This window comes from Poecilia reticulata, chromosome 16 (assembly GCF_904066995.2).
Source record: "Poecilia reticulata chromosome 16, P_reticulata-male-v2, whole genome shotgun sequence".
NCBI classification, from domain to species: domain Eukaryota; kingdom Metazoa; phylum Chordata; class Actinopteri; order Cyprinodontiformes; family Poeciliidae; genus Poecilia; species Poecilia reticulata.
In genome coordinates, this window is record NC_088845.1 from 29760391 (window position 1) to 29775357 (window position 14967).

General features: G+C 40.4%; 1 protein-coding gene and 1 long non-coding RNA gene across 11 annotated transcripts in view; one reads left to right on the plus strand and one right to left on the minus strand.

Annotated features, from left to right (window-relative positions):
- oxr1a (oxidation resistance 1a) overlaps positions 1–14967 on the plus strand; it is a 176323-nt gene that overhangs the window by 153230 nt on the left and 8126 nt on the right. For 9 of the 10 annotated variants that reach the window (XR_535755.3, XM_008431798.3, XM_008431803.3 and 6 more), the window contains 5 exons: positions 2701–2853; positions 4871–5055; positions 7222–7859; positions 10388–10553; positions 12492–12657. Coding sequence is in view for 9 of the 10 variants with exons in the window: in XM_008431798.3 (XP_008430020.1) it covers positions 2701–2853; positions 4871–5055; positions 7222–7859; positions 10388–10553; positions 12492–12657 (1308 nt within the window). In the remaining variant the exon portion in view is untranslated. Of the gene's footprint in view, positions 1–2700; positions 2854–4870; positions 5056–7221; positions 7860–10387; positions 10554–12491; positions 12658–12683; positions 14161–14967 lie in introns of those variants that run through there. The other variant, XM_008431807.3, reaches the window with a different exon arrangement.
- On the minus strand, positions 5064–8647 carry LOC103478206 (uncharacterized). The gene is made up of 3 exons (XR_001777423.2): positions 8467–8647; positions 5992–6357; positions 5064–5181 (listed from the first exon to the last, which is right to left on the minus strand). It is a non-coding gene; the product is annotated as an uncharacterized LOC103478206 (long non-coding RNA).

A 14967-nucleotide genomic window follows, 5' to 3' on the forward strand; every position in this document is an offset into this window, starting at 1 on the left:
CCTTCATGACCAAATCCCCAAATGGAAACTCCTACACAGACCTCGCAGTCCTGAGGTGTTTTTTTTCTCTTCTGTCCTTCTGCAAATCATGTCCTTTCATTGCTGTTGGTTCTCTTTTTTTCCCCTCTATTCTTTGTCTGTGGTAACAACTGTATCGTCTGTTTCTGCCTTTCTATTTCATCGTTCTGTATCTTACATCCAGACCTTTTTCTTGTTGTCCTGTCCAACCCGATTCACACTCCATCCTGTCGACTGGTGTTCAATCAGTCACGCCAGCAGGTCTCCTTGTGGACAGACATCAGTCAGTTTGTCGACTGCATGGCAAGCAACAATGCCATGGTAGATACACTGTCCGGCCACGCCTTGTGTTTCCACGGCAGCTCACACACCGTCTGCAGCGTTACCATAGGGTATAGAAGGTAGCAGTGACATCAGTGCTTCGCAATGCTTTTTGTCCTCACACCTAAGAGGTGGTTTTGGTATTATACCTTCACTCGAACGCTTTTTAAATACATGACATATACAAATCTATGCCTCCATTCCTCTTTCACATTCTGTGATGCTACAATAACAAACTACAATTGATCTGAGTGAATCCCCACCACCCCTCTCCCACACACACACACTCGCACACAAACGCACCTTCTTCAAATCAGACAAAATCGGTGCTAGTGCTGGTTTGTGCAGCAAAAAATGTTTGTGTCACTATCATTTTAAACATGTTAATACTTGTTTCCAGGGATCATCAAAGGTCAATCAGTATTCTCTCTTATATACTCTGTCAGGCAAATAGATGAGCTGTCCTCACATCTTCATTGCGTTCTGTGACTTGAGAGGATTGAGGCTTCTGCTAACTAGCTGCTAACATCCCCTTGCTTGCTAGCTAGCTGTTTTGCATCAGTTATGAGTAAGTGCAAATGTATCAAAAGATGTCTGAATGAGGTTTGTACATTTCTGTGGATATACATAGTCTTAAATTTCATTCATAATTCTCTTAAAAAGCATTATGAATGAAGTTTCAGAAGAAACTATGTTTTTGGAACTGACGGATCGAAACAACCACTTGCGACTGAAGTTGTGGCATGTTGCAGACAAAGCAAAACAAAAAATTTTGTTTAGTTTCCTCCGAGTGCAAGTTTTAGTCTTTGCCTCACATACATGGCAAACTACAGAAATCCAAGCTAGATACTTGTACAGTTTAGTTAAATTTAACCTCAAAGCAGTTGCGGAAGAAATGGGAGTAAATGTCATGAGCGGGTTAGGAAGACTGTGCTTCCCCTGGACCAAACCTTTGCATAGGTGAACCAGAGGAGGCAAAATCTCCATGTGAGATGCAAAGCAGTCAAAACGACAAACTCAACAAATGTACAAATATTTAAAATGGCAACGAAGAGATTAGAAAGAATCAAAGATGGCTGAACACTGCTAATTCCACAGACTTTAACAAAAACAAAGAAATCATCTGAAGACCTGGGGGCGGCAGTACTCGCACTCCAAATGACATCTTTTCATTGAAGCTATTTAAAGTAATACTATTTTATTATAGTTGATAAGTAATACAGCTGTTGGTTTCATCTGCAGCTTGTTATTCCAGGGCAGCCAGATTTAAACACGCGTAATAAGTCCAAACGAAGCCCAGCAGTCCAGCCTTGACTCGAGGGCATGCTAATGCGCTCTCGTCTGAATGTTTTTAGCTCGTTACAGCCTCACAGGACGCTCATTGTTTTTGGCTCTTCGCTGGCTTCCTTTAACCAGATTGTCCGTCTGTGCAGAAAAAGATCTAATACATTTAGAGACTCGAACACGTTAGTTTGATCAAATGAGACGCAAATTAGTCACGCTGTGTGTTATCAAATGAACCGAGGCATGCGGGGGGGTTCCCCCGGAGTTCATAATTTATCTGTTTTGTTTTGTACTTTGTTTAGTTGTAAATTATTTAGAAGTTTTTATTTGTGCCTGCACTGTAAAAACACAAAATCTTACCAAGTATTTTTGGTCTGGTTTCCAGTGCAGATAATTTTTTAGCAAGATAATTGCTTGCTTTAAGTAAATAATTTCTTAATATTGATTCAACAAATACTAATTCCGTTGAAAATACAAAGTTTTATCAAGTGTTTTTACTCTAGTTTTTAATGCAAATATCTTAGTTTTATCTTATTTCAAGTGTACTAACTTGCAAGTAATTTTTTATAACATGGAGACATGGGGAAATGTCTAGTTATAAATGAAATAGACTGCCAAGAGGATTTGGTATATTTTTTAATCAGTATTAAGAAACTATTTACTTAAAAAATGCTGCTATATCTTATTGAAAAGTTGCTTTTAGGTTAGTTGTTTAATTTCAAATTTACTGAGATATTTGCTCTAGAAATTAGACTAAAACTAGTTGATAAGATTTTGTGTTTTTGCAGTGTGTATTTTCTTCTTTAAGAGTTTTTGCCTCTATTTGTGCAACAAATTACAAAAACAAATCTTTTATTTCCTTCCTTTCTTTTTTACCCCACTTTCAACCACAGCATTTATTTTTTTATGTACGGGAAATCTATTTTCTTATTTTAAGGTCTGTCTTCCTTTAATACTTCATCTGTAATATGATTTTTTTATGTAAATGTACTCTGTCTTCTGATGTAGCATGCTGCTGACTCTAACAAAGATCTCATTAAACACAAACATAAACCTTCCCTTCCCTTCTGCCTCCAGGAGTCTGATGCCGCCCCCAGGCCAGAAGGCGTCCACCCCCCGGTGTTCTCGGCTCTGCGCCAGTCCAGAGTGGTCTCATCCACCTCCGAGGAGGAGGAGGCCCTGACCGAGAAGTTCCTCAAGATCAACTGCAAGTACATCACCGACGGCATGGTGAGACGGCAGGCAGCTGCAGCCGGCAGCGTGACGTGCAGAAAAGCTGCAGAAACCGTTCAGCCTTACATGAAAAGGAAGTGGGTGAAAGTGGTTCTGTTATTGTTAAACTAAGAGAGCGAGTGAGCTGCAGAGCCGCCAGCTGCAGACACTAAACACATTTAATATCTGAGCTTATTTTAAAGCCTTACTACAGAAACAGCTTAGAGCCATTAATCAGTGCTAAGTTGTTACACAGGTTAAAAAGTAAATGTTTTATTATTATAGTCAAACAAGACCGCAAAGAGTGTTTAAGGATGGAAACAAAAGACGCTCCATCATGGAGCCGAGTGAGTTTTTGATCAGAAGAAGCAGCGAAGTCAAGACTTTAAAGAGGCGAAAAATCTTTTTATTCAGACATCAGTCAACCTTAATGTGCTGTGGCTTTTGTTAGTGGTGAAAACGTGAAACCATAATGTAGGAAACACCGTGTGTTTTATATTTCATCCACTGTGGAGTTCAACACAGGGGGCTTGGCTAAACATGAATCAGTTAAAGCTGAAAGGTTAAGCTGGAAATCATCTGATTAGAAAAAGGAACTAATAATTCAAATATCCAGACATGATGTGCTAACGTTCACTGTAAGCAATCAGTTAATCACATGATTAACTTCCTAAAACAGGGGTGTCCAAAGTGCGGTTCGGGGGTCATTCGCAGCACCTGGACTGATTTTGTGCGGCCTGCGTCTGCACTCCCCCACCCTGCACGGGGGGCTGGAGATGATGGAGAATGTTATTATTAATCAGGACAAAGTTATTGCAGACAAATTAAAATCTTACAAAAAGCTTGGTCATCAAATACTTAGTTGTTGCTAACATTTGTTATTGTATCTACTTTTCAATTAAAGTGATCCAAATTTTACTTTTATTTTTTTTTGACAAAATGGGATTATTTGTCTCGAGAGACCTTGAATTAACGATTAACAAAGCGGACCCTTTTTTTTTTAAGGAGACAAACTTTCAAAACCTTTTATTGTTTTGGATCTGCAAATATTTACACATCCAATTCCAATAAAAAATTTGATTATTGGTTTAATTAAAGTTTTTCAGCTTAGTCTATTGTTGAGTAAGTAAAAATTTTAATTGTCTCCCTTTTTTCCCTTTTTTTTTTTGGCCCAGTAGTCCTTTTGACTTGACAATTTTGGCCTGTGCAACAGAAAGTTTGGACATCCCTCTCCCAAAACCATTAAACTTTATTTTATTTTCCCATAAATATAAGCTTACTGTGGTGACGTTACTTATTCCTCCAATTTAAGACATTTAGACATTTCTCTATAAAGACTGTTTAACTAAAAATCTTACGTTTTCAGCTGTTTAGCTGAAAGTATAAATAGTTTGCACACACTCATCAGATTTGCTAAATTAAATTAAAACTTTATGTAGCAACATCATAGCTGCCAAATGGGAAAAAAGTTGCTCTGCAGCAAGTTGTTAAAAACTAACCAGAGCTAAATGATATCCAGTGTTGAGCAGTGTATTTCATTTCAAAATTTTGTTTCAGTTTAACGTTTGTTTCAGACAGGAAGAGACCTTTCTGTAGAAGAGCAGAACAGAGAATACTCCAGCTCCATGAATAATTTCAGAGCGGCTCGTCTACAGCCTGACAGCAGCTGTTTGTTTCAGCTGGATGCGGTTGGGATGCCTGCTAATAGGTCTGCAATGACTTCAAACAAACTGTAGCTTCATTTGTTATTTAACAAAATCGTTAGCTGGTGATAAAATGCCACAACCGTGAGTAATTTCTCTGCATTTTAAACTCTGACCATGCGTTCAGTCCAACCCCACTCGGTGGCTCTCAGCTCTGGTTTTGGCATGTCCAACACTGAAAACCAGATGAGCTCTGTCACAGTGAGCGTGTGTGTCCGGACGACTGCTCTGCTCTGTGGTCCCCAAAACACCCAGTGATATTAAAATTCCAACATGTAGCGATTCATTTTTACTCGAGGCAGTTCATATCTGTTTGCCTCTCCGTTTCCCAGGGTGCGGTGAGCGGGGTGCTGTTGGTCACGCCCAACAACATCATGTTCGACCCCCACCGCATGGATCCGCTGGTTCAGGCCCACGGATGCGAGGAGTACGGCATCATGTGTCCCCTGGAGGAGGTGAAGTCGGCCGCCGTCTGTAAGGAGATTACCGACCCGAAGATCAGAGAGGCGGTCCCCGAGTAAGAACATTTCCCCTGCTCTGGTGCTAGCACACATGTGTCAGGAGAGAACAATGAGTAAACCTTTGAAATGAGCAGCGTGATGTCAGATGTGTCTCTAGCAAGACGAGGAGACGTCTCCATCTCCTAAAATTGAAACAACAAAAATAAATTTGCTTAATTAAATAATGTCAAAAAAAACATGTTTTTCAATAAAAAGATTTAGGAGGATGTGGTTTTTCATCCGTATGAAAATTAGTGTACTGTGCAAAACTGCAATGGAAACATTTTTGTTTTTGCATCACACAAGTCACGTGATCAACAGCCAGATGTTACTACCGGTGTAAACAACGAAGATGACGGCAGGAAGTAGTAGCAAGATGATGGTTTGTTTTATGATTTTTTTCAGACAACATGGAGCTGGCTCCAACAGAGCCAACAATGCTGGCATCACACAGTTTATAAAAAGTTGTGTGTCATTCCAGCGTGTTGAATCCATAACTCTTCTGTAAAATCACAGACTACAACCTGCAGTTGGTGGTGTAGCTAAAACGTCTGAATAAGATGCCGATGTCTCCTCTGATAACTGATAGGTGATGAGCGCTACAACCGTGACTGAATTATGAATATATCTCATGTAAGTGTTTACATCCATCGCTGCCATGATTTTTAGCAAATTATCACGTGGACAAGCTTATTCATGTGTGATTTTAATGTCGATTCTTATTTAAACGCAATTACAAAATTGTGTTTTTTCAACATCAGCAAAATATTGATAAAGATTTGCACACATTCATAATGAAGACGCAGCTTCTGTCTCATATCAATCAGTGTCGTTCTCTGCTGCACCCAGGATCAAATGTCATCACAATGCACCACTCTTTAATTCTTTTCCCCCCACACGAGGAGAAGAAAGGCAATTATACCAAGGTTAAGGAAGTGTGTGTGCTTTTTCACCTCATTATGCAGCAGAAGTAGGTTCTACAGGTCTCCTACGTTTCTTCTTTGTTTATTTTATCTTGGGTTTGTTTCAGTGCCTCTGAAGACTGAGACGAACACCACACGGCAGGATGAGCCGCAGTTTGCCAGCTTCCTTAGAGGCAGAGCTGTGTTTAGCTGGCTGAGTGTAGCTAATGGCAGGTTTCTGTGCCAGGTCCAGCTGTTCTCCCAGCTGAGACCCAGCGTCTGCGTCTTCTGTTTGTCCTTCTCTCTCGCCTGACCTCTTTTCCTTCTGCATGTGTCCTACTGAACACGACACTGGGCAACAAGTGGAGCTAGGAAGTGTGTGAAGCCTCTTAAACGAGAATGAAGGTGATATCACGACTGCGAAGGCAAAAATTATATATGGATTTAAGCATTTTTTTGTAAAGATTTTGTTTTGAAAATCTTAAAAGTGTGGCATGCATTTGACAAGAGACTCGTAAAACTTGCTGCGGAAAATTGTCTGAAATGTACCAAAGAGGTCACTATTCAAAGGTCACTATTATCAGATTTATTCATTTAGGACGTTGTCTAGAGTCTCCCATGGTGTTTTCTATTTACAAACTGAGCTACACTCCCTAAAGCAGTGGTTCTTAACCTGGGTTCGATCGAACCCCAGGGGTTCGGTGAGTCGGTCTCAGGGGTTTGGCGGAGCCTCTGCCGCGGAGGTAAAGACACACTTGTGTAAAGTCGTGATGACGCCCCGCTTTGCCATCACTTGCTCCAGAGGATCACGTTACATTGCTTAGCCAATCAGAACTGCGGAGGAGCACTGATTGAAGGAGTTCCACTCTCGACATGGATTTGAACTTTTGTCTTTAATTACAGCAAAGCTAACAGTTTTTACCAAATTCTATAGTCTAAATCTGCTCCTTAGTTGCATCTTTTCGGGGTTAGTACTGCCTGTAGTGGTGTGGGGGCGGTAACACAACTAATATAATTACATTACTAAATCAGAATACCACAAAGTATTTTGTGTGTGGGGGGGTGGATAAGAAGGGTTCGGTGAATGCGCATATGCAACTGGGGTGTTCGGTACCTCAAAAAAGGTTAAGAACCACTGCCCTAGAGGCATTGTGCCTCCTCTGAACATCATCCTGGTTGCGTTGCAACAAATCCTCAAAAAGCAAAACATTTTCTCTCGTTCCCACAAATTTGTGTTAAGGTTCGTCTTAACCATTTCACTTTTTCACCTTTCGTTGTCAGTGACCTGGAGCCTCTGCCGGCTGAAAGACACCCGTCCCAGCAGAAAGACCCAGCGGAGCAGCGCCTGAAGGACCCGGGGCCCAATGGAGGTGGAGGCACCGTCCCGCGCAGCACCGAGGGTTCCATCTCCGAGGACGTCTTCACCGAGACGGAGCTGTCCCCCATCCGGGAGGAGGAGCAGGCGTCCACCGAGGACCTCCGCCAGGACAAATCGTCCAGCGCGTCAACGGAGTCTGTGCAGACTGTCGCTGCAGCGGCGAGCACCCGCGACCCGCCTGGCCCGCCAGAGGAGCCAGACACCACGAAACCAGAGGACAATCCACCAGACACTGCCACAGTGAATGACACCCAGACCCCCATGGGGCCCAAGCAGCACAGTGTAGAGAAGCCACCAAGCACACCCACACCCACCAACACCACCACCAGCAGCAGCACTAGCCAGACCCAGGGACCCAGCAGCAGCAGCAGTGCCCCTCGCTCAGGGTCCCAAAGCTCAGTCACTACTTCTGTCCCAGCCAGTCAACAGCCGGACGCCAACCAGGAGGCCGACGTCTCCAGAACAGACACTATGCAACAAGGCACGAAAGACGAGGAGAATGCAGAGTCGACGCAACAGGACGACACACAGAACTCTGAGGGTAAACACATTTCCTGAGAGATTTTTACCCCAAGCTGTAGATGCAAGGACCTTTGATTGAAGCCAATCAAAGTGAGCCAATCAAGGCCTCTCCTCTCTGGTTCCTGATAACCTTTCTGTTTCCACTCTGCCTCTGCGCGGGCAATCGGAATACAAAGACGAAAGGAAAAGACACGCTCGCCATTGCTATCAGCTTTGCAGAAGCGTCCCTGGCCTTACGACGGGTTTTCTGCAGCGCTTTGATCTCCGGCCGTGGTGGCCCCGGCGATAAACTAAAGCCCATCAAACACCACAATGCCACAAATGTACACAGGGTACCCAGAGGGGAATCTCTGTGAACAAATAAATCCCACATCAAAACGCCGTCTGAGGCAGCATTCAGGCTGCTTTTATTTATATCTTGCATCCTTTTCTGTTGCTGCTTTCATGGCTATTTATACAAATAGTAAATCCCACATTGCAGGGCAGAATTTATCTAATTTAATTTTTCACTTCCTCCTTTGAAGGTGACGGCCTAAGCCCTTGTACACACGTAGCTGGGTCTTTATAAAAAAAAACAAAAAACAAATATGTCCGCCACACATAAAAAAAATATATATCATACTCACAGGATTGGTTTCCAAAACTTTTTTGTCTGTATTAACCCGCACAATTCTGTTACTGAGCGTTGTTTTAAACATCCCAAACCAGTGGAGTGCAAAGCTAAAACCTGTCAGCCAATCAGATTGTTTCTAAACAACCCTGACTTCCTGTTAGGAATTAAACCGATATATAGTTTGAACTACTTTTAAATAGCATATTAAAACTGTTTGTAATTCTTAATACACTTCTCAATAAGTTTTTTAAATATATGAATACAATGCAAACAATGAAGACAATATCAATTGGGAAGAAAGTATGTGGATATAATGATGCATTATTTGTTGCAGATTATGATGCGCATGACCCTAAATTGGCAATTTCCCATGTACACACACACAATAATTCTCAAATTTTATTATAAGAGAAAAAAGAGAAGAGAAAAAATAACTTTTTATTAATCATTTTTCCTGATATTAAACAGTTTTTGTGTTGAAAGGCTAAAGCACATAAAAATATATTCATTTTATTCCAGAGCTCCACTCAACAATATTTTTTATCGAAAGAAAAATTCAAAACACCACACTGCCGACAAACCAGATTTGACGCAACATTTATGCTAAACGAATGTCATAATTATTTAACAGAGGATAAAACGGAGAAGACATTCCAAAAGTCAATGTTTCTCTACATAGTAAGTAGCACTGGCTGTGGGTTGGAGAAGTCTATGGACCTTTTGACTAAAAGTAGTTAGAAAAACAACAAATAAACTAACTTTAGAGCAATATTTCTGGAAGCTTAATAAAAAACTTGGGACTTAATTTAATACACATATATTTAATTGTAATAAACCTGAAAATGAGTCACTGCTGTCTTTATGTTCTATGTCACGTAGCTTATTGACTCAGCTGATCCCACAGTGTTTCTCTGCTCTCAGTCTTGGCTGTAGCACATTTCTTCATACTTCAAAAAAAATCAAGACAAATTACTCGCTACAGAACTTCAGGAAAGTATTAGATATACAGTGTGGAACAAAGTCATAATCAGTAATTGCATTATGGTGTTTTTGCAGTGAAACATAACCCAATTTGTTGCTGCAAACAGCAGCAACTATAAAAGTCTCAGTCTGCCACATTCAGTGCACCTAAAAGCCGCTGCAGTTCTAGATGTTGCTGTGATTCTGAAACAGTTTCTCCCTCCATGATGAAGCAGCATAAAAAGTGAGAGGCAGAATTCTGTTTGGTGATTATTCCCACGCAGATGTCTGGGCACCGCTGAGCGGCCCATTATTCGGAAACACATTCGCAAAGCCCACACAGGAAATAGCAACTTTGAAGTCAAGCTACATCAATCTTAAAGAAATGCAAGGCCACCCTTTCAACCTCCTGGGGTTGTGACCTTTGACAAGGCCTCTGATACTTTCTGTACTCTGTTTACGCCATCTATTACATTAATGGCATTCACAGATTAATGCAGAGTAAAGGATAGAGGAAGGGCTGGTTTATATTGGATTTTAATTGGGCTTTTTAGAGTAAAGAAAGCTGAATACAAATGGATATCACGGTTTCCAGATTTGTATTTGTAAAAAAAAAAAAACTGTTTAAAACCTTTTCCTAATCCTTCCACATAACAAATATATTTTGTTGGTCCATCAAATAAAATCCCAATAAAAGTTTCTGGTTGAAACCTGACAAAATGTGAGAAAATTAAAAGGAGTTGGCGTATTTTCTTTTGAGTGTCATTGGAGGTACTTTAATTATGAACTAACTATTGAATTCTCAATATTTGAATTCATTCACTAATTTATTGAATATGATTGTAGGTTAAGTTCACTTTACCACCAGCTTTGAAGCATAGGCGAGGATATATTACAATCATAATTTTTTACAAAGTTTTCTTTTCATTTGAGCTCAGGCCTGAAGGTTGTATTTGTGTCCTTGTCTCGTCCAGGTACAGGGTCTGCTGAGGGGAGGAAGCACCGCTCTCACAAGTTCCTGTGTCTACGAGTGGGGAAGCCCATGAAGAAGACGTTTGTTTCCAACGCCAGCGCCTCCATGCAGCAGTACGCCCAGCAGGGCAAGAAAAATGAGTACTGGTTTGCCGTGCCACAGGAGAGGTCAGTGCGACGCCCAGCAATCCTGAGCCGAACGGGTGTTGGGTCACATTCCAGGATTTAAAATCCTAGACGTTTGCTCACGCTAATATTGGAGAAAATCTTAAGATATGGAAGGAATTACAGCCACCCCACACTTTAATGTGTCCCTTTTATACAGCACAAGTCCCTTTTAATATGTGACAAACTCATTTAGCTTACTTCTGAGGCTAAAACATGCTAACAGATGTGATCATAAACTACATGATTTGCACTGAATGCTATGTTAAACATAAACTATGGACCTGGCGTCGTTTTGTGTTTGAGTTTTTCCAAGTTGGCTCAGCCAGTCTTGGTGCTCCCCTGCCAAGTAAGCAGTACTCGGAATTACATTTGGAGCTCTTCACGCAGGAGGGAGACACATTATAAGTGACTGTCTGCTTCCACATAAGTCCTCGTAATGTGAAGAATTATTCCCACTTACACTAATGGCTTAATTTGATAAGTTACTTTCATTTAAAAAGCCATTCATTGAAGCCAGATTTGGAGCTAATGCAATACAGCACTCTGCTGATTTAGTGTCGAAGTTAGTTTAGCTAGTTACACATGTTCTCGCTCAGGCTGGCAATTGTCGTCAGAATAGATATCGGGTACTTCTTGTAAAGGCATAAATGGTGTATAAATAAGTTTTAAAATAAATCCATATTTTGTAATCTCGTGCTAAAAAATATAACATTTCATTTGAGAGGGTATTCAGTAGACAACAAATCCCATGTTAGAAAATTACTTTTGCCAAAAAACATTCAGTATATTGAATCACAATCTAGATAGCTTAGATTCAGTGTTTGGTAGGCAGCCATTGTAAATCTGTTGCCATATGTTAAAACTCTGCTTGTGGATAACACATTTAGCCACTTAGCTCCACATTTGCTGTTCTTGGTGCCCTCATCCAATAAGGAACATCTGACCAATCAGATCAAAGCGCTGAAGGAAAGGTATGCAGACATTGCAGTAGTGGAAAAAGAAGAGTTGCAAGAAAAGTAAATGTTAATTTCAGCTGATATAGTCATTGCCATAATGTACAAAGATCACAAAGTCATGTTCAATCAAGCAGCCCTGTATATTTTATCTATGTGTGCATAAGATGCTGACCTCTCTTCATCTTTCTCCGTGAACTTGGAAGGTAAAGCTCATCTCTACTTGTCCCCACCTTACAACAGCAAATCTGCTGCAATGCACGTTTCTCTTGGGTGTAACAAACAAAGACAGGGGCAGAATCAGAGCTAACATTAAAATCTGACGCTGCTCCTTATTCCTCACCTGTCTTTCCAGATAATCGATTACAGAAGGCTGACGTGTGTGCTGGGACATGATCCTAAATCTTTCTGATTGCCACAACATCCTTCACGGCATTGTTTATTCAGATAGGCTGCTGTAGCTTGACCTAGATGGGAGGCGACCTGTGAGATGTATCTCTTAGTGTTGTCATTAGTGAGTGAAGAGAGAGGCATCTGAAAGGCTCACGCTCACCTGTGGGCCTTTGCAACTTTGCAAAGTTGCCAACTTTGCAACTTTGTCAATTTCGCAACTTTGTCAATATATTTTGTAACTTTTCAGACAAAAAAATCTGCATCAACCAAAATGAGAATCAGCATTTCCAACTTTCTGGTGATCAGCCAGAAAAATCCGAATCTAGTTATAGTCCGTCATTAATATCAGATATTTATTTCGGTCACAAGTTTTATATCAGTGCATTCCTAGTTGCTAAGATAGAAAGTTCCTTTTTAGACTCGACAGCTCTTAGCTAGCATGTTAAATGTTACAGCAAAAATATTAATAGCATTCAGCTGTTTATTTCCAGCTTTAAACATTAAATTGTATCTGGGTACAGTTACTTTCCTTTTTTTAAAATTTGCTCAGTATTTAAAGCAATTACACGTTCACCGTGTGCTTCATTTTCAGATCGGAGCACCTGTATGTGTTCTTCATGCAGTGGAGTCCAGACATGTACGGCGAGGGCATCCGGGGGATGGGACAAGAACCCGGATTCATGGTGGTCAAAAAGAACGTTGCAGCAGAAACCCCCGACGACGAGCCCATCACCGACCTTAATGTGAAGGAGTGGGAGGTAAGGTCACGTTTCCTCACATAGCCAAGAGCCGCATCTTTGTTGTTGTATCAAACCTCACAGATATGGATTAAGTTTACAGCTCTATGCTGGTTTAATCCATATCCTGTGAAACCCAAGTTTTATGTGCTAGGTTTTCTATTCATTTGAATGCTAAGTTAAATGTTAAATAATTGATTTGCTTTCATTACGTAGTGCATATTGTGGATGTATCGTGTAGATCTTGTTTGAACACCATTTGAATTTTGTAACTGTCAAGCCTCTGTTTTGTATTCTACTTCTGTATTTTTGCACTGTTTTCGTACCACTGCATATTCTTTTTTGTTGTTTTTTTTAGTTGTAGTAAATCTATGTCAACTTTCTATCACTTTGCAAGTTATGTAAAATGTCACACTTGCTTTGCTTGGAAATGTGCTTCTCTGAGCTTCCAACCAAAGTGTTTTGCATGTTTGTGTAATTTATTTTTTAATTCCTCCGAGTCACTGTATGGTAGTTCCATCACATGTCGTTTGATTGTCTCAAATGTCGGTAAGCATTTGTCACCTTCAGTTGCTGAATGACAAATAACCGACGCCACAATGAGTTACTTATGCTTTTTTGGTTATGAAAGACTCTGAAGGGAAAGTGACACTGATGTGGGTTCTTCCTCTTTGTGAAAAAATTCTGTTACGGGAGGAAGTGATGATGATGATGATGATGATGATGATGGTGACTGCAGATTGAAATTTTTGCTCGTCCAGGTCAGTTTGGTGCTGCTTTGCGCTGAGTAGGATAAGATCTTCTGTAGTCAAACGAGACTTGTTTCCACCCCGGTGATTAATGCAAGGGGTACATTCATTGTAGGGGGAAATTGAGACGACGGATTCTGTGCCCTGCATTTAAATTTTAATGGAAATGAATGATGTAGGAAACAAAGTGGACTGATTTGTTTGTCTGTAGACTTCAGGCAAACAGAGGCAACATGATCCATTACATCTGAATAAATAAATAGGAATCGGAAGCAGGACGTTTTAGCAACCTGAAGCAAAAACTTGTTTTCATAGCATATTTTGTCTAGTTGTATATTTAAAACTTGAAATTGTTTATTCAAATCCCTATTTTAACACACAAAACAACCTGACAGTTTAAACACACTCTGGGACAGGGGTGTAGCTGTCTCTTTAAATTCTGTCGGTTATGAGATGGGTGTGCTCGAGTTCCTCTTTTAACCAATAGGACGTCGGTTTCCGTCCAATCCAGTGTCGTCATTGGAGCTCAGCGATGACACGCAAGTCAGTCATCGCAGAGACCCGTTGAGGGGCATGGAGGGGGGAAAGCTTCTATTTCAGTCGACCAGTATCCCAGGCTTTCTGCCAAACTCACTCTGCTAGTCTCGAAGTGACACGAAGAAACTTAAAGGAGGTGTAATGTGACTGTCCAGCTTTAACATCAGCCAGTGAGCAGGAAATGTTCTCTAGGAGAGGGAAGGACCAAGAGACACGGGAGACTTCTAAGTACACCTGTGTATGTTGTCTGTGCTCTTTTTCATGTTCTCAGTCTCTAGCGGCATATATTTATTTATGGTCAGTTGTTGTTGTTAGCGCGCTAGGCTAACGTGCTAACGGTGCATATTTAGCCTGCTGGGTCTTTAGCCCGTTGAGTTTTGCGGCAGTTTTATGGGAAGATAAGCTGCTCCTGTATCACAACTGTTTGTATTGACTCTGTTTTGGTCTTCTTGGCAACGTGAGTCTCTATAAGCTGTTAAAATGTCCTGTAGTAACACGTCCCCGAGTTATAACACAGCCCATTGTTCATTTACTTTTGACTTGGCTCGTTTGCTCTTGCTTTCTATCCAAAATATACAACTCTTACCAAAATACTGATTCGTTTTTTTATGACATTATTTCTGTTTATCTTGGTTGAATTAAATTTAAATTTCTCAACTGGAACAAAACATCTTTAGCTAGAGTAACAATAATTATTTTGTAATGTAGACTAAAGCTTTAAAGCATCTTTACCAAAAAGTTGCACAGTAACTTACTAACAGAGTAGAGCATATTCTTAAGACGGTGTAAGACTGCATCATAAAAAGTATATACATTTTCTACAGTAAAATCTGCACATTTAAACATGTTTTTACACCTGTCTGACTATTTTAAACCATCACAATATTTTCTTATATTTTATTACCTAAATATGTAATTTATATATAATGTATATATAACGGCAACATGTTTGTTAAAAAAAGCTTTTCTTATGCACTTCTAGGATCTAAAGCACATCTGCATTTACCATTTGTAAAAGTAAATCTGAGATCCTGAATCAGAGGGA